The sequence below is a fragment of the Anopheles arabiensis genome, chromosome 3 (genome assembly GCF_016920715.1).
Source record: "Anopheles arabiensis isolate DONGOLA chromosome 3, AaraD3, whole genome shotgun sequence".
Taxonomy (NCBI): Eukaryota; Metazoa; Arthropoda; class Insecta; order Diptera; family Culicidae; genus Anopheles; species Anopheles arabiensis.
In genome coordinates this window covers 9853103-9872160 of record NC_053518.1, presented here as the reverse complement: position 1 = coordinate 9872160, position 19058 = coordinate 9853103, and the positions used below count along the sequence as shown (strand labels likewise).

General features: G+C 45.6%; 2 protein-coding genes and 1 long non-coding RNA gene across 3 annotated transcripts in view; 1 reads left to right on the top strand and 2 right to left on the bottom strand.

Annotated features, from left to right (window-relative positions):
• LOC120900346 (kinesin-like protein CG14535) overlaps positions 1-19058 on the top strand; it is a 125433-nt gene that overhangs the window by 56211 nt on the left and 50164 nt on the right. The window contains exon 6 of the mRNA XM_040307209.1: positions 12940-13117. Coding sequence (XP_040163143.1) covers positions 12940-13117 — 178 coding nt within the window. The remainder of the gene's footprint in view (positions 1-12939; positions 13118-19058) is intronic.
• Positions 3898-7839, bottom strand: LOC120900351. Its single transcript, XR_005739188.1, has 3 exons — positions 7736-7839; positions 7037-7661; positions 3898-4295 (listed from the first exon to the last, which is right to left on the bottom strand). It is a non-coding gene; the product is annotated as an uncharacterized LOC120900351 (long non-coding RNA).
• LOC120900348 (cytochrome P450 4C1-like) lies at positions 10037-11929 on the bottom strand. The gene is made up of 4 exons (XM_040307211.1): positions 11716-11929; positions 11259-11642; positions 10535-11167; positions 10037-10469 (listed from the first exon to the last, which is right to left on the bottom strand). Exons 1-4 carry the CDS (start codon positions 11876-11878, stop codon positions 10129-10131), a joined length of 1521 nt encoding a protein of 506 aa, XP_040163145.1. The 5' UTR covers positions 11879-11929; the 3' UTR covers positions 10037-10128.

Sequence of the window (19058 nt, the reverse complement as noted above, 5' to 3'; positions counted from 1 at the left end):
ACCATTCCATTCGACACACATTCCAGCTGAAGGGGCGGCGAGTTCCGGCGATATACTATACCCTTCTCGGTATGTCTTGCCTGTTGTGGAATTTAATTACTTCCAGCATCTTTCCGAGCCGGGTCGAAGAAATGTGCCGAGTCGCATGCGTTTGCACCACAAAGATGCTGTCCCCTCTCTGTGTGTGTAAAATGGGAATCTCGAGGTGGACTTTTGGAGGACATTAAAATCAGTTTCCGCAAATATTTTCCCGTCCCCTACGATGACGATGGTTTCTTCTGTCCGTCGACAACTGCTTTGCCGAGTTTGACACAACCTTCACACTTGATCACGTACACCAGCCATCCTTCTCACACTCTCGAAATTCCCCTTAGAAAGCAATAAGAACCCGAAACCCCCGGATCGTTCCACTTATTGTTTCTACCTGCTCTACCAGCGGACGAAAGAGCAGATGCACGAAGAGCATTTGAATTTTCCTCTCCCCATGCCCACGGACAGTTCGGGTGTGGAGTCCGGAACAGTTTAGATTTTCAACAAGCACTTCCGAAACAGTTCGACCCGACCGATGTTACGGTCCCCGTAACATGATAACCTTTACCTGAACGACCAGCCAGTGAGTTGGGGTTGTCGACTCTCGCTCTCGACTTCGCAATTACAAAGCTTTTAATTTTTCTTTTATTAAATAAATGAATGGGGAACCTCGAGTGCTTTCCCGAGAGTTTCCTTCTGTGTTCTCTTTTTTTTTATTCCTCTACAGCAACAGCTCCTTTGGGGAGTTTGTTGCCCCCCGCTGCAATGCCAAACGAAGAGGTGAAAGTGAATGAAACATCTCAGAAACGTGTGTTGGTAGGTTTTAATGCTGGTAGGATGCAAACGTGCCCAGATGTAGTAAGCCGGGCGTCTCGAAACAACATCATCAGTGTGTTTAGAAGGAGGGAAAAGATCATTTTTAAACTCATGTACAACACAGCATGCAGTTGCTTCTTGTCGACTCCTGCTAGCAAACAGATGGAATTTTAAGCAACTCGTGTATGCTCCAAGAAGGCGTAAGAATTCGCATGTAAAACGCACACAGGGCAGGCCGTAAAATAATTGTAATGAAAACAGCTTTTGCGGTGTCACAGTGTCTTTATCAAGGGTTCTAGTTATTATCGTCAATTTTTATGACGGCTTCGTGTGTGTGTCTGTGGAGAGGTTGTGCATGAGCGTTTGCAGACGCTTTGCTTAGCTTGGGAAAGGGATGTTGCTTCATTTGCTCGTTAAACTCTTCGTGCCGGAGTCGTGTAGGTACAGGCAACTCTAGCTGTTGCACGACGAGCAATTTAAACCGTACTCCTGCTGTTTGGTGCGCTGTTGTTTTGTGTTCACTTATGAGTCATATTGTTATTATGATGCCTGTTACTTGGAACTGGAAAAGGGATGTTTCAAGCGAAATTTAACTCGTTGGGATGTAATGTACCTCGTCGACAGTGGCACTAATACTGTATACGACAATACCTGAATGTGGAAAAGCGTAATTTATGTGAAAATTAACAACCAAATCAAGTTCCGAATATTCTCCTATAAGTCCTATCTAAAACTAATATTAAATTAAAATAAAAAAATGACTAGAAAATATAGTTTGATCTCTCAAATGTCTTGTTGAAAATGCCATGGAACAGTGATTGACTTTTGCAAAATTACTAACCAAAGTCTTTAGTAAAATAGACTCATTCTCTTCGCTTTCCACTTTCTCTATCTTTATCCCAAAACTTTCGTGCAATGATCCAAATGACAGTTTAATTAAAAAGTCGTCTAACCACACTCTCAACCAGACTCTCGGCTGGCAGAAACATCCTTTCGTTTGGGTGTGTTTTTTATCACTCTCTTTTTCTTTCTCTCTGTTATCTATTCCCTCTCTTGATTCGTATCATCCCAGCTGCATAAATTCCACCTAAGACCAAACATGATAAAAAATCATCATCACCGTCCACCCTCCCTGGCTGATGCATCCGCACTTGTAGGAGATGCCACCCGTAAAAAAAACTCCATCCGTCACATGTATTTTTCATCATTTTGCACCTTCTCCAAATAAGTGGAAACACGGCCGTGAATGGATGAACGCCCATCCATTTTCGGAAAGTTTGCCAAACGTCCCGCCATCGTCCCGAGAGGATGTTCCCGCTTCACCCCGTACACGGCCCAGCCCGCTTAGGCCCCTTTCGCGAAAGCTTCCACATTGCGCAACGAAGCAAAAGTCGCGCGAGTAAGTAGCAAAACCACACACACACACATACACACCGGCTCGGCTCATACATTCGACCTCGCCTGGTCGGATTTTCACGCTTGTCCGTTGGGTTGGGCGGAGGCGAGCGTGGTCGTACATCTTCTGTGAAATATTTGGCCCACCCACTCACTCCACGCAAGACGGATTGACTAGAGCGGATTGTGCCAGAGACCGCCGGTTGTACCGCGCGTTTGTACAGCAGCTTATTTTTCGCCCCGCTTCGCACAGTAAGCAAGCATTATTTGTTATGTTTCATGCTTCTTAACATTATCCTCATCGGCTTAGTGGCCAGCTTGGAATGAAGAAAATGGCAGTACATGTGAAGGCTGTGTGGCGATGGGAAGGGCTGCATCCCCGCGGTTGTACACAAACCAAGATTGCGAACAAAAGCTTCAACCGCTCAGAGGAAAGTTGACCAAGTTCAGGCGTAATGCCAAGCGCGTTCAAGGCGGTCACGCCAAAGAATGAGAAAAGTTCTGACAAAAACATTCACCGTTCACGAGCTACCATTTCGTGGGTACAAGAGTTGCTTACGCTGCTTCTTTTTTCGTCATCTTTTGGTAGCTTTTTTCTTCTTGGCACGGAAGCGAAGAAAAAGTTTAAGATCCTTGACGGCTTGTTCTCTTGTGTGCATCCGTTTCTTGTACACTCGCAACATGTGCAAAGAAAGCACGAGGGGGAGGGAGCAGGAAATCTTAACAGAACCGAACCAAGAAACCTCAAGTGACAACAGCTAACAATTGGGACATTTTCTAAAGACGCTGTGTGGTAGCTTGCCAGGGAAAAAAGGGAGGAAAATTGTTAAAAGAAAAACTCCACCTCTTGAGGACAAAAAACTTTGCGACACCAACAGTGTGCGGACGACCTTCCGGACGGATAAAACTGGGCACCAGCAAACCGAAAAGATTATTTGTGTGTGTTCCGCCTGTGTATAAGCTTTTTCTTACTAGCTGCGGTAGAAATCACGACCGAAAAGATTAAACGTCTTTGTTTATACATAAGAGTTAGGATCGGCGGAGGAGATTGCATGAAAGAGAGTTCAGCAATAATACAAGCAATGCCATAATTAGAGTGCCATAATTTGGCGGCCATCAACGCGTTGGTTGGTGTGCGTGAGAGGGCAACGGATGAAAGGTGATCGCCCGAACAGCGGGAACCTTCTTCTTCCACGAACGGCAACGGCAGCGATCGGACGCGCGCAATCCGTCTAGGTTTAAGTTAGTCGTTAAAATAAATTTATGTGAAGAAAAATACCGCAACGTCCAGCCCTAGATTGATCATATGGTGCCGTGACCAGGATTGAAAACCTTTTTCGAAAAGCGCTAAGTGAAAAGATTTATTCGTTGAGCATTTTTTTTTGTTTCGTTTTGTGATTTAGTGCGTACCGTGCAAAGGAACTATCGTTAATACGTGTTTGAGTGTACGAACTTTGGCGGCCAGTAAATGTGAAATTTCAACCTGCAAAGGGACAATCGTGCCGTTTATTACTCGTCATTGATTGCGTGTCCGCGTCTCCGTCGTATTCAGTCCGTTGCCAACAAGACAGACTAACTACCGCCTTCTTCGGCGTCTTGCCACGGCCATCGTAAAAGCTATAAGAAGCGTTCTACCGCAGCCATCGCGTTTTTGGATACAATTCAGCGATTCACCGCAGTCGCGTAAAAAAAGCTGTGAGGCGTCTTGCCTTTATTATAATATAAGATTTCGTTCGTCTTTGAATCGTGTAACGTCTTGTTACAAAGAACACTAAAGTTAAGTTACTGTCCAATCCGTTGAACATTAGTGTGAGAAAACGTCAGCTTATCTTCCGTGTCGCAACCGGTTGTTTTCGCGCGTGTGATATCCGTCTTCGTAATCGTGTGTTTCCCGCCAGTCGCAGTTTGGAACAGCCATCCGTCATCATCTGTGTGTGTTTCCCTGCCATCGTCATTGCAACTGTTTTCCCGAATCCTGCCATCTCAACAGGTCAAGTATAAAGATGACCGAAATTGCGAGCCTAAGACAACGGTTGAATTCTTTATTCACGAAGCTGAAACGAAATGAGGTTTTCATAGCGAACTTCCAGCCTGAACAACACAAGCATCTCGTGCCTGTCAGGCTCCAAACGATTGAAGGTATGGAAAAGGAGTTTGAAACGGCTCATACGCAATTGTGTTTGTTAGCGCCCAGTGAAGCTGAGAAGCTAGAAGAAGAGGAGTTGATGGATAATTTTGAGGAAAGGTTCATAGCTATGAAAAGCGCCATGCTATCGCACATGCCTACTCAAACAGCTCAAGCCGTTAGCTCTGAGCTTGGCTCAAGCCACGCTCAAAACCCAAGCCACTCTCCCATTCAAAACCACGTTAAATTACCAGCCATCTCTTTGCCCGAATTTAACGGTGATATAATGCACTGGATGGCATTTCATGATACCTTTGAAGCATTAGTTCATAACAATGCAAGCGTTTTGGATATTCAAAAATTCCATTATTTGAGAGCTTCATTAACTGGTGAGGCCGCTAGATTGATAGAGTCGATCCCATTGTGCGCATCGAATTACTCCATCGCATGGCAGGAGCTCAAGGAGCGATTCTCAAATGAATACCTTCTGCAAAAGATGCACTTTAAGCAAATGTTCGGCATCCCACAATTACGAAAAGAATCGTCAGCTGACTTGCATAGATTGGTAGATGAATTTAATCGGCATGTAAAAATGATTCAAAAGCTAGGAGAGCCAACCGACCAATGGAGCTCAATGTTAGAATATGTTTTGTGCTCCAAACTACCAGCGGAAACTCTTACACATTGGGAAGACAAGGCAGCTAGCATGAAAAAGCCAACATATGAGGCGTTAATAGAATTTCTGCAGAGAAGAATGAAAACATTAGACTCTGTTTATATGAGTAAATCTGCGGATGTAAGCTCTACATCGGTGCCTGCCGTAAGGCCTTCTTCGCATCTTTCGTACTATTCGTACACCGCAAATAATACCAAACGATGTCCTTGCTGTCGACTAGATCACTTATTATGGTACTGTAACCAATTTATGCGACTTCCGCAATCTGAGCGCCTTCAGATAGTGCGAGCGAAGAGTCTCTGCATTAATTGTTTAAGAGTCGACCACAGCATGAAAGATTGTCCTTCGACCAATCGGTGCAAACATTGCAACCAGCAACATCATTCTTTATTGCACTCCTTTGATTTTTGTACGCCGGCAGCACACCCACGACCGAACACTACATACTAGCCCTCAGGTAGCTCCTAGCGCTTCATTTAACAGCACAGCAGCATTGGAAAACGAAAACCGAGCAGCGGACCAACGAGAGGTATTCTTACTCACTACTATTGTCATTGTTGTGGATGCGTTTGGCAATCACCATCCAGCAAGAGCATTATTAGATAGTGCATCACAACCTAACCTAATAAGCAAAAGATTGGCAAAATTAATAGGTCTACCTACTTCCAGATTGGACATTGACGTTAAAGGTGCTGGTTGTGCTACGACGAGGGTGCGGGAGTCCGTGTATGCTGAAATTCGATCTCGCACCAGCCAATTTTCTTGTGGAGTAAATTTCCTGCTAATGGATGAAGTAGCTGCAAAACTTCCTTCCCACCACATTAATATAAGCCGCTGGAACATTCCGCCTGGACTATCCCTGGCGGACCCTCATTTTAATCAGGCCGAATCAATAGATATGATAATCGGAGCAGAGCATTTTTACACCTTTTTTCCAACTGCAGAGCGTATTTATCTGGCAGATAAATTACCAATACTGATCAACAGCGTGTTTGGGTGGCTTGTAGTCGGTCCAGCCAGCGAGGAGGTCGTTAATCCTCACTCAAACCCAACACGAGTATCAATGGTTTCTTTAGAAGAAAAAATAGAGCAGTTTTGGAAGGCAGAGGAGCTACATGCATGCGAACCATATTCAGTAGAAGAAAAGCATTGCGAAGAGCTGTATAGATCGAAGACTGGAAGAAATAGTGACGGACGATACGTGGTGCAGATGCCTAAACATCCAGAGTTCTCGGTACGCTTGGGCGAGTCAAAAGGCCAGGCGTTGCGCCGATTCTACTCATTAGAAAAGCGCCTATCCCGAAATTCGCAATTGAAGAAGGAGTATCATGCCTTCATGCAAGAATATATAGATCTCGGACACATGCAGCCTGTTAATGAAAATGCGTCAAGCCCAACGAAAACCTTTTATCTGCCTCATCACCCAGTCATAAAGGAGAGCAGTTCCACTACTAAGGTGAGAGTAGTCTTTGACGGCTCCGCGAAAACATCTACAGGCTACTCCCTCAACGAAGCACTATGTGTGGGACCTATAGTGCAAGATGAGCTGTTGGACATTATTTTGCGTTTTCGCACCTATTTTGTGGCCTTAGTCGGAGATATCGAAAAAATGTACCGTCAAATCCTCTTGCATGAAGATGACCGCGCATTAGTGAGAATATTGTTTCGATTCTCATCAACATCACCAGTAAAAGAGTATGAACTGAATACTGTCACATACGGTTTGGCTCCTTCCTCTTTCCTAGCTACGCGCACCTTGCTTCAATTAGTGCAGGACGAAGGAAGCAATTACCCTCTTGCTAGTCGTGCGATTCGCAATTTCTACGTAGATGACTTCATTGGCGGGGCATCATCTGTTGAGGAAGCTATACAGCTCCGATCGGAGCTAACTGGAATGATGCTAAAGGGCGGCTTTCCATTACGAAAGTGGACCTCAAATCGTTTGGAGGTTTTGCAAGAGCTCGATGCTTCTCAAATCGGAACCAAATCATCACTGCAGTTTGATACCGACGAAACTATAAAAGCCCTAGGTGTCTGCTGGGAACCTGAGCGCGATAATTTATGCTTTGCATCAAGCATCAAGCCACTGCAGTTACCCTCTACTAAACGGAGCATTTGTTCGGAGATAGCTCGATTATTTGACCCGTTGGGTCTTATCGCTCCTGTCGTAGTGCGAGCAAAAATAATGATGCAGCAGCTTTGGGCGCTATCGATTGGCTGGGATGAGACTGTACCAGAGTCATTTGGGCTGAAATGGAAAGATTTTTATGAGAAGTTGGAGATTCTGACTTGCTATAGAATCGAACGATACTGTTTCGCCTTACGATCGAATGTGCAACTGCACATATTTACTGATGCTTCAGAGTCGGCATATGGCTCATGCGTTTATGCAAGGTGCGAGGATGCCGAGGGGAATATTAAAATATCTTTGATTGCATCGAAATCTAGAGTAGCTCCATTGAAGCGTATAAGCCTGCCTCGTTTAGAACTCTGCGGTGCCGTATTAGGGGCTCATCTGTACGAGCACATTGCCAAAGCCATTCAGCTTCCTGTGCAGTCGGTACATTTCTGGTCCGATTCCAGTATTACACTACATTGGATCAAAGCAGCTCCAAATACCTGGAAAACATATGTGGCAAATAGAGTAGCAGACATTCAACAATGTACGAAGGGCCACACATGGAGGCATGTACCTGGACAGCAGAACCCGGCTGATCTCGTTTCGCGGGGCATGACGGCACCCGATTTTATAAAAAGCAGCATTTGGATCTCTGGGCCAGCTTGGCTGGCGCTACCTTTTAATGAATGGCCTACATCTGAACCTCTACTACCGACCGGTATCGAAAAGGAAACGCGTTTGCTAGTTGCTGTTGCCAGCGCATCGCCTGCAGTTAACCCTTGGTTCAAAAGGTGGTCATCATACTCCCAATTACTGCACATTATTGCATACTGCAAGCGATTTATAAAGAATCTAAGGCTTAAGGCTAGAACGAAGCCTGCTGGTGACCCGGTATCCATCGTATTGACACCAGAGCAGAATGAGGAGGCAAAGGCATTTCTGGTCAAGACTGCTCAAGACGATGCCTTCCGAAACGAAATTTCAGCCCTTCGGAACGGCCAACCTATAAAGAAAAAACTCGCCGATTAGGAATCTCAACCCGTTTTTGGACAACCAAGGTGTGCTTAGAGTCGGAGGAAGGTTAAACTTAGCTGATTTGCCGTTCCAGTCAAAGCATCCTGCTCTCCTTCCAAAGGGGCATCCGTTTACACGCAACATAGTGGTTCACTATCACTGGAAACTACTTCATGCTGGAGGGCGAAATCTCATCAGCAACATAAGAGAGGAGTTTTGGCCTTTGGATGCTCGACGATTAGTTAGAAGCATAACGCGGGAATGTTTCCGGTGTTTTCGGTCGGATCCCTTTATCGCATGCCAGCGAATTGGACAACTACCCGCATCCAGAGTGACACCTAGCCGACCTTTCAGCAACGTAGGAATCGACTACGCCGGCCCATTTTATTTAAAACCGGTACACAGAAGGGCAGCCGCCTGCAAGGCTTATCTCTGCCTTTTTGTGTGTTTCGCTACAAAGGCGGTACATCTCGAGCTGGTATGTGACTTGTCTACATCAGCCTTTTTAGCAGCGCTACGAAGATTCATTGCTCGCCGTGGTAAGCCGTGTCACATTCACTCGGATAACGGAAAAAACTTCGAAGGAGCTAGTAACGAAATAACAGAATTGGCATCGCTCATCGCTAGAAAGGAAGAAGAACAGCAAGTAAATGAGTTCTGCACGTCCCAAGGCATATCATGGCACTTTAATCCCCCAAGGGCTCCTCATTTCGGCGGACTGTGGGAATCTGCGGTGAAGGTAGCAAAAAGACATCTGTATCGTATCCTCGGTGCATCTCGTTTGTCATTTGAAGATCTTTATACGATACTAACACAAATCGAAGCGGTCATGAATTCGCGACCGTTGCTTCCTCTTTCAGAAAATCCTGATGAACTGGCGGCGCTAACTCCGGGCCACTTTCTGATCGGCACCTCCATGCAAGCACTTCCCGAACCCAACTTGTGTGACGTTCCCTTAAACCGGTTGGAGCACTATTGGAAGCTACAAGCCTACGTGCAGCGTTTCTGGGTCCACTGGAAAGGCGAATATTTGCAGGAGCTGCAAAAGGACACGGTGGGACATGAACAGAATCCTCAGTTCACGATAGGCAGGATGGTCATTCTCATCGATGAGCTGTTACCCGCAACCCGATGGCCTTTGGCACGTATTGTTGAGACGCATGCTGGAAGGGACGGAATAACGAGAGTAGTATCTGTGCGCACCAGTAAGGGTATATACAAACGTCCCATAACAAAAATATGCCTGTTACCGATACCATCGTCAATAGACAACGCAGCTTCAGAGGAGGTTGATTTGAGCAAAGAGAAATTGATAGGAGAATAGTTTGATAGCGCTGAATGCACGTGCAGCAGTCTGTATTTTTGGTTGCACCGTTCTGACGGGAGTTTGTTGTGTTGTGCTTGTTCCGGTAGCAATCGATTTGTTGATATGCCATATCAAGGGGGGGGAGGATGTTTATACATAAGAGTTAGGATCGGCGGAGGAGATTGCATGAAAGAGAGTTCAGCAATAATACAAGCAATGCCATAATTAGAGTGCCATAATTTGGCGGCCATCAACGCGTTGGTTGGTGTGCGTGAGAGGGCAACGGATGAAAGGTGATCGCCCGAACAGCGGGAACCTTCTTCTTCCACGAACGGCAACGGCAGCGATCGGACGCGCGCAATCCGTCTAGGTTTAAGTTAGTCGTTAAAATAAATTTATGTGAAGAAAAATACCGCAACGTCCAGCCCTAGATTGATCAGTCTTAGCTCCTCGGTTAATAAATTCATTTCACACAAAGCGTGGTAGAATAACTTATGAGCTTAAAAGAACTGAAACTTTCAAAGATATGTACATTTATCAAGCTGACAATGCTTTATTAACGGAATTAAGATATACAACAGTTTTTACACAAAATCCAGACTAGATACGACCCACCTAAACTAGAACTTTAATATATACACCACACCTTAACGTCTCTTCACAAGCTTCACCGGAATTCCACCAGTCGGACGAAGCACCAGATCGGTCTTGTAGCGCACTTGATCGATGGACTCGCCGGGCAGGATCCGATAACTAGCCAGCAGCTTCACGAGCGTAACCTTCATCTCCAGCAGCGCGTACTTCTGTCCTATACAGTTCCTAAACCCGGCACTAAACGGGATGTAGTCGTATGGGCCGCGCTTAATTTCGTTCGCGTCCGAGAACCGCTCGGGGATAAACTTTTCCGGCTCGGGGAACACCTTCGGGTTGCGATGGACATTAAAGATGTTGAGCGAGATCGTGGTGCCTGCTGGAATGGTAGTGCCATCTGCAAGTAGTTCATAGCTTTAGTTAGTAGATTGTTACCGAGGAAGTAAAAACAAACAAACTCACTCATTTCCATGTCCTCGAGAAGTTTACGCCCGATAAACGGAACGGGTGGTACAAGCCGGAGTGACTCCTTCACCACCAGATCCAAGTACTTCATGTCCTGCAGCAAGGTACTGGTCAGTACGGTGGTCTTAGCTTCCGCTCCCAACATTCCATCGATCTCTTCGTACAGCTTCTGCTGAATTTCTTGATGCTTGGCAAGCTGCAGAATGGTGAACGAAATGCCCGAAGTCGTTGTGTCGTGGCCTTCGAACATGAACGTGTCCACCTCCTCACGAATATCGGCCGTGCTGAGGGGCTTTCCATCGATCGTTACCTTCAGCAGCTGATCGAGGAACGTGTCCCTACGCTTCGAATAAAGCTCATCCTCATCCGCATTAAACTCGACCTTACCGACGGCCTGTTCTGCCTGCAGCTGACTTCTTCTCGTGTTTATCACCGAGTTGGTAAAATCGTGCAGCTTCTTAATCACACGCCCTTGCTCCCGCGCGAATGGATACAGGAAGAACAGGGCCGGGAACTGGCGCAGTACGCTAAACACACGGCGGAAGATAAATTCCGACATTTGCTTTACGCCCCGTGCGTACTCATTGTTTGGGTCCTCTTGCGCATTGATCTGCACTCCCATGGAGGTCGCTAGGGTTTTGGGGAGAAATGGCGATAAGAGAGTGTGATTCAGATAAGGCACCAGCTAAGTCAGCTAATCGTGTGAAATAACCAAACCTACCACAAATACTATCAAGCGCATAGAGCGTGATATAATCGTAGATATCAAACTCGCCCTGGTTGACGCGCTTCTCGAGCTTCGATACCAGCACGTCCGCCTCGTGATTGAACACGTCCATGAATTGATCGAGTATTTTGAAGTGGAACGCTGGTGTGATGATTCTTCGCCGCTGGAACCACTTCTCGCCGAACGAAAGCAGCAGGCCGGTACCGAGCCATGGCTCGAGGAACTCGTACGGGAAGGACTTTTTCGTCGTCTTGGCGAGCAGCACTTTCTCTACGTTCTGGGTGCTGGAGATGTCTAGCACAAGATCGTTGAACGCTCCGATCATAGTAACATCGTGGCCATACTTTCGGTGCAGGTCATTGAGCAAGTCAAATATTTCTGTAACATTTTCGGGCGTAAAAGGTACATGGGAATGACAAATCACTTTCATTGAGCACTGTTCATTACATACCTGCAACGGACTTGTTTCGGAACAGATAGAAACATCCCAGGAAGTAGTCCGCTCGGGGACCCTTGAAATATTTTGCTATTTCTAGCAATTGTTGTCGCTTTTGGTGATACTTGAACAGTACGTAGCTCAAGTACACTACCACAATAGCCACGAGGAGCATCATTTTGCCACAGTAACACTGCTCCAAACCGCTGTACGACACTGACTGAACCGTTTGGCTCGGAACCGTTTGCTACCACCTCAATGATGATTGTTTTAAAACCCTCCTAATCACGCCCGATAGAAAATGTTCGATAGAGATTTGATATCTCTGCAGTGGGAAAGCACTAATCTCTGATAAAGCTTGGTGACAGTATGAGTGTTTAGTGCACCTACTGACGCTCCAATAAACATTGATGCATGTACGGTATGAAATATTTCAGCAAGTCATGCTGACACAGCACAAAAACGATTTCACACTAGGCGGGGTTAATTGTAACCTTTGGAATTGACACAGCCCAAAACTGCATCTCATACAGTGTAAGCATTAATTAGTGCAGATTGGGATGACTCTTCATGTTTGTGCTGCAGAGAATAAGAGCTCCAATGTGTACTGTAAGCATTACAACTGAAAAAGACCTTCTATTTGATGACAAACATCATTTGTTTTATCTTGCCTTTGTGCTAAAAAAAACTTGCAAAAATCCACAGACTGTATTGCAAAATTGGTCTATAAATCAAGAGAGTAAACGAAATGAAAAAAAATGAAACAAAAACCTCAAACCGAAACCCACACCCTCCATGGCGGCCAATATTGCAGACACATAATGGAAACGGCGTGTTAAATATTTTAATTGATTTTGATGCCCGCAAATCGTCTTTTCCGTTCGATGCATTGCTTGTATTCGCTTCCTCCTCAATCCTCATCCACTTCATCAGTGAGAGTAATGTTTTCTTAGCATGAAAAATGTTCCCCAAATGTGCCAAAATTAACATTTGATTAAAAAACATTATTTTTCATTTTCACCACTCTCCCTGTTTGACACAATGGTTCGTTTTTTGTGACGTTTTTTGTTGCTGTTTGAGGTGCAATTTTTGCGGGTTCGTCTGTTTGTGCCATTGCGCTGCGTCGCGTTATGCCATGTTATGCCTTTTGTCTCGCGATATGTGAACGCACACATTCCTTTTTTTTCATTTAGCATGTTGTATTAATATTTTCCATTGCTTTTCTCCTTCTCCTTGCAGAGCTGCACAACGATTGGCTTCCGGCGGTAGCGAAATTGCACCGGCCACAGCGAACAACGGCACCACGGAAATGAGTGCGCACGGTGGTTTCTGTGGAGCGATCCAGCGGGCACCGCCCCCGGTACCGGCCGGGTTGGCCCGCCGGATGGCAAACCGGGAAAATATCGGCCTCGGCAAGGTAAGTCGCAAAACGGGGAGCTTGGGCAGCGGCAAGAGGACATTGCAATATGTTATTTTAATGGATGGAAAATTGTTGATTCGAACGCTTGCTGGTGCTGGTGCTGCTGCTGCTGCAACGCTGAAACAACATTCATTTTCCGGATTGTTTATCGTGTTTCCTGAGATTGGGCTGGTTATTGGGGGACTGGGGCCATTTTTCTCCTCAACTGAGTGGAAAATTGTGTGCGTATGATATAACAATTGACTGAAACTGCTGTTTGAGCAGTGTCGTGGTTATATAAACAACGTGTATGTGTATGTGATGCAGTATTGCAATTCTTACTACAATTCTTTGTGAGACTGCGAAATAAAAAGGCCTCCAATAATGACAAATCGAGCGCCCGGTCACTGCAGTGTGGTGAATTGAATACTAAAACAGTGCAACTAGCAAACTTCAGCTCGTTCGAACGACCTCAGACTTGAATTTGGCTTGAATTTGCGAACCCCAAAAACCATTCCCTATCACTGCAGTTTGGCTCTAACCAATCTGGCAGCTCCGTAAGTCACGTCATTTCGCATTTCCTTTCCCTGGCCACTTGGAGGCTAAATATATTCTCTTCACTTGTTCCTTCTTCATTCCAAAAAGCCCTTATCCTTTGGTTGGCTCTCGGTGCAGGAGAAGTTTTTCAGTTTGACTTACGAAAGCAGTTTACAATGGGTGGGTTTTCCAGCAAACCGTCCCAATCGAGTGGTGCTTCGGAGTTGCTTCAGTGCACGATGGGTAAGCTCGCGAAAGACATTATTTTTAGCCAACGATCCGAACCGATGGAAGCGTAGGACGTGATTTGTTTCAACAAAGCCATGAGCATTGGGTTTTCTTGCGTCGGAAAAGGCCAGCAAGGAAAAGATTGGAAATAAGGATTTAATCGATAGCAGCAGCTAACTTGCTCAGAGAGATGTAGATAAAGAATAATTATGATTATGAATTCACGATTGAATTATTCGATCTTGATGCCGATGCTGTTTACCTACAATTTATTGTTCCAAATCGATTTCTAATGGACATTATCGAACATCTTGCCCATTTTGCTTGAAACATGACGGAGGGAGCAAACATACTCACTCCTTCTTTCAGGCTTCATTGCACATGCCATAAATATTCGAAACCCCGCAAAGGAGCGAGAGAAAAATGTGCAATTTCCTGCTCCACAATTGCTGGTGCTCCTGCCGGCTGGCTGGAGGTTCGGTCGAACCCAACCGAACATATCCAAACCGCAGACAAAACGCAAATAAAAGGTCCCACAAAACAACCCACTCCCCCCGTGTAGCACACAACACGCTCCTCCTGATCGCCCCTTACACACACACAGTATCAATTGCTCCATTACCGACCGTTTCAGCACACCGATTGTTGTGCTGACCACCAACCGCTACTATTCTTAGCTGCAAGAAAGAAAAAAAAAGCGATTCCCAGGAATGATTTTCCCGCCAGTAGCAGCAGCATTCAATTTCCGGACTGCATTCGATACAGTGTATTGGCCACTCTAACCCTCTTTAACCGGAGATGGTGGATAAAGCTGGCTTCATTGGGGAAGTTGTGTCGATGTTGCGAAAAGAGTTAGATCCATTTAGATACTCGAGACAGCCACTTGTCGCATGATCGTGAGACGTTGTGGGCTTTAGCTGGTTGAGAGGAAATGCAATATAATGTTTTGCTGCAAACTTGAACGGGAATTGTGCTCTCCCCCGCTGCTAAGTAAGGTTGGCAAATTGCTGTTTAAAGCATCTGTACGGTTTCTCCGTTCTATAATTTAATGTGTACCATGAAGTTATCTGTAAAACGATTCTCCAATAAGTTAGCTTCAACTAATCACCAGCTCCATCTTTCGCTACCATTAATTCTACCCCAATAAAGATGACGTCTGTCACAGTGTCCGTGTATCTTGCGCCTGTAACCTGTCCGTATCAATAACAGTAACGTATGCCCATTTCCTAATCGGAAGTCCCATCTCGGCGATTCGTACCCCCTGGGGGTGAAAGGTGTGTCCGTTGCTTACCGAACACACACACATACACTTTTGGCAGATCACATTCGTGTCCCGGATATCCTTTCGCTCGATCTAATCGTGTTATTAATTTGACAAATTCCTTCTGCTTCTGCGAGCTACCTACCGAGCCAACCACATCGTCAGACAGGTTGGCATATCGATCCGAGCTCCCGGAGCAAGCGTTTGCCCTTGGGGCAGTTAGTTTTTCACCTTAATTTACGTCTCCGTAGGAGCGTGTACGGGAATGTGTTGCTGTGGATATGGTTGCACGCAAAAACTTTTCCCAACCCAAGGAAATACCCACACAATTCGGGTGGTGTCAATAAAGGAAGTTTTCGGTAGCCCTGTGGCTGTTTTTTGGTTGGAAGAGCACAGAGTTCACGGGCCCACAGGAGGAGCCCATACATTACCAAAGTTGGAATCTGAAATGGGCCTTTTCTAGCCAAATAAGGCACCAAAAAAGGTGGGTAAAATGGAGAAGCAAAAAATCAATGACCCAGATCTAGGGCAGAGATTTCCTAGGGCGAGCCTTGCGAGACGGGACGGGAAGGTTTTCAACAGCCACCTTGGGTCGCTTGAAATTTAATGTCCTAAAGTAGGTGGTCCTTTCTTTTTTTCTGCTATTCAACTTCTTTCCCCGGGACAGTAACCATCGCAACGGTGTGACTTTGGGAAAGTGTTGTGTGTGTGTATCGGTGTCCATGGCTTGATTGAGCGATTCCATTCTGGACGTGATCTGAAAGCTTTCCAAGGGTAATAACAACAAGGACTGGTTTTTTTTTTCTTCTTCTGCTCCTTCTATTCCCACTTTACGATACAACTTCGCAGTTGGTTGGGACTGTTTACTCTGTTTAAGAACGGTGCACCCGTTTTATACTTTAGCTTACCGTATTGATTGGGCCAGCTGGGTCCGTAATCAATAAGCCCGGTCGCGTCCCTCCAATATAAACGTTTTGTAAGCGAAACTGTGAGCATAAGAGTGAGAGACAGGATTAAAATTTACGCGACCGATACAAGCGTCATCGCTCCGTGGATTTGCGCGACTGTCGAACAACTGCGTTGCGGTAGAAATGTCCTGTCCCCCCCCCCCCTCGCGCACACTCGCAACTTAAAGTACACTCCAGAGTCTGATGAATGCTTAATCCTGGAATTGATGCGAAACGCCATTTCGAATTGCCTGGAGCAATTTATCCGTGAGTCAGGGAACGGTTGTGCTGCTGTGTTGAAATTGATCCCCCTACTGGATGGTTGAATTCTTTTGAAATGGGTGTACTCCGAAAAAAAAGCAGCATAAATTGATCCCTCCTGTCTTCCTGTCTCCTGTCGATTGCCATTTTGATGAGGATCAAGGTGTCGATGTTCATTTTATTTCCGTCCCTGTCGGAGCGTTGCGGATGTTCGTTTTTTTGCGCTATAGGCTTTGTTTAAGAGGATCAATGCCTTGTGGGGACTGATTTTTTAATTTCCGATCCGATTTTAGCAATCGATGGGGAAATGCTCCTGGAGTGGAGTGGGCAACTTCAGTAGTCATCGTAATTGGCCCTGGCAGGTTGACCATTTGCAGCCTTGCGGCGGAACAATAACGGACTGCGGAAACCAAGGAGTGGTGGGTCACGGAACGACCGTCACATCAATGCGTGATTCAATATAATTGAAATAAATATTAAATTATTGTGAAATTATGCTGCAAACAATGGGCAGCAATGGGGGGAGAGCAGAGCTCGCAATGCGCCCGGAATTAAGCCCTATTTTCTGTTGTTTTTTATTTCCCTTGCACTCGTTTGTTGTAAGCGCTCTGGCCTGTGCTCTTCGCATTTCCATAATGTGTTCGCAGGAAGTAAGCTTTCGCCCTTTTCCATCCCCTGTCGACCGTCTCAAAGGACGCAATGTGTCGAACCGAAAATATATGCATACCAAGCTTCCCCCTGGTTTGTTCGAAGCTTTTGTTTCATATTTATGTTTATTCCTACACAATCATTAGCGCGCTATGATTATTGCTGTCGTTTTGGGCTATAGTGGGCCGATAAGTGTTACGATGCCAATCGGGAAGTGGAAATTGTTTGTTCAAGACGTGCCACGCCCCGGTCCGGGGCCACGCGCCACGTCTTTTGATGGTCACTAATAATAGACGCTTTCGGCAACGCAAACCAACAATCAAATACAATCAACCTGAAGCGGGAAGGAAATTATGAACCTAATCACCAAATCAAATGGCACCAGTGGATGATTAAGCAGCCTAACTTGTACCAAACACTGCTTTAGGCAGTGTGTAAAGGGAGAGAGTTTGTACTGTATGTTTTAGCTGCTCCCCCTTCGTCCTTTCTGCTGTATCCACCTTCAATTATCTCGTTTCTACGAATGATGTAAAATTAATTGGCCAAACAAATGTATTCCAAATTAATTCCTTGCCGGTGTCATGTTTCGCAAGTGCTCCACCGTCATCGAGTATCCTTTCACTGCACTGCATGGCTGCATCGGTGCCCAAGTGCTGTAGTGGAAGCTCTTGCCAAGACTCCAAAGTAACATTTCCTATACCTTGCTTGTCCCATGCTCACTCCCACAGCAAAGGCTCCGCTCCGTTTCTGGAGCTGGAACTAATGATTTGTTTCCGCCGACGATTCAGCTCGCTTTGTTTTATTCGCTTGCCCATACCGCACGACGCGTTAGCCACTTTTCTCCGTCTGCACGTCTCGTCGAGTCGTGTAAAACGGTCAGTCCCTTTTCCGGCTGAGGCTACTACTAACGACTTCCGGGCGGTACGTCTCTCTCTCTCTCTCTCTCTGGCCGAGCCTGTACGTGCATCCTCGAATCGGAAGCTCCGAACTGGCACTCGGCACACGTTTGGAACGCACTCAGGCACTGCCATAGTCCCCGGTAAGAATGCAATCGAAGAAAGAGCACCAGGATGTTTGCACCCCAAACAGCAACTTCAGGGATCCGGCGGCGTCCGGAACGGGGTCAGTCGTATAAAATATTCCAGCAGTTTAAACACCGTACTGGAGAATAAATTAGGAGCAAACATAGGTTTTCCATAAATTGCTAAACTTTGGGTTCGTTCTGCTAGTGAAGAGAGAAGGTGTTCATGCAACGATGCAGCAGCAGCAGCACACCCATTGTGCGCCATTATTTAGTTTAGAGGGGAGAGAGCTCTTGTTTTACTGCAAGGATCATTTCAATGGCAAAGCATACCATGCTAAGGTTTACACCATCTCAGCCCCAGGCAAAAGCTCGGGCGCTTGAGAATGGATGAAGAAATAAATTTACCTACCAAGCCCCTCTGTTTGCGTACGTACGTGAAGGCGGGCGAGGGGTTAGTTCGGCTTATTTGATTTCTTGAGCAATTGAAATCTATCAGCGCCCGGAAGGATAAACATAAGCTCCCGTTTTAAATGGCTTATTCGAACAAGATGCTGAACAAGGAACATTAATCGAGCCATGTTGGTTCGTGCACTAGGAATAGTTGAGATTTGCCTTACAGATTGCATACCTTTAGGCGGTTTAGAGGAATCAATGCTAAATGATTATTTTATTACTCTTTTAAAGATTGATCATAAATGGAATGTTCAAATACATATATTTTATGATTCAAACATCGACATTAACACAAAGCGGTAAAAATTCATACTTTTCCTATCCAACATTTGTTAACGCTCCAAAAAACAATGAACTCCTAACACACTTTTCCAGCAAATTGCGCTAGTTAAACCACAAATGGCACCATTTACTGCTAATGCACCTCTACCTTTCCCACGGTAGATGACGGTTTTGTGCGGTTAAGTGTGAAGTTTTTCTTTTTTGCCACATTTCACATCCTTACACGAGGTAATTTTCATTAATGTCCGCCATCACACGGTGCAGTTGGGAATAACCGGGTACACGCCGGGTGAAAATGAGGACCGAAAAGAAAAAGGA

Bases quoted from the DNA above. Each gene is read 5' to 3' on its own strand.
- LOC120900348 (XM_040307211.1), bottom strand. From the start codon at position 11,878: ATGATGCTCCTCGTGGCTATTGTGGTAGTGTACTTGAGCTACGTACTG. The intron at 11,643-11,715 runs GTATGTAATGAA...AAAATGTTACAG, and splicing joins CCGAAACAAGTCCGTTGCAG to AAATATTTGACTTGCTCAAT. The intron at 11,168-11,258 runs GTAGGTTTGGTT...CCAAAACCCTAG, and splicing joins TGCGCTTGATAGTATTTGTG to CGACCTCCATGGGAGTGCAG.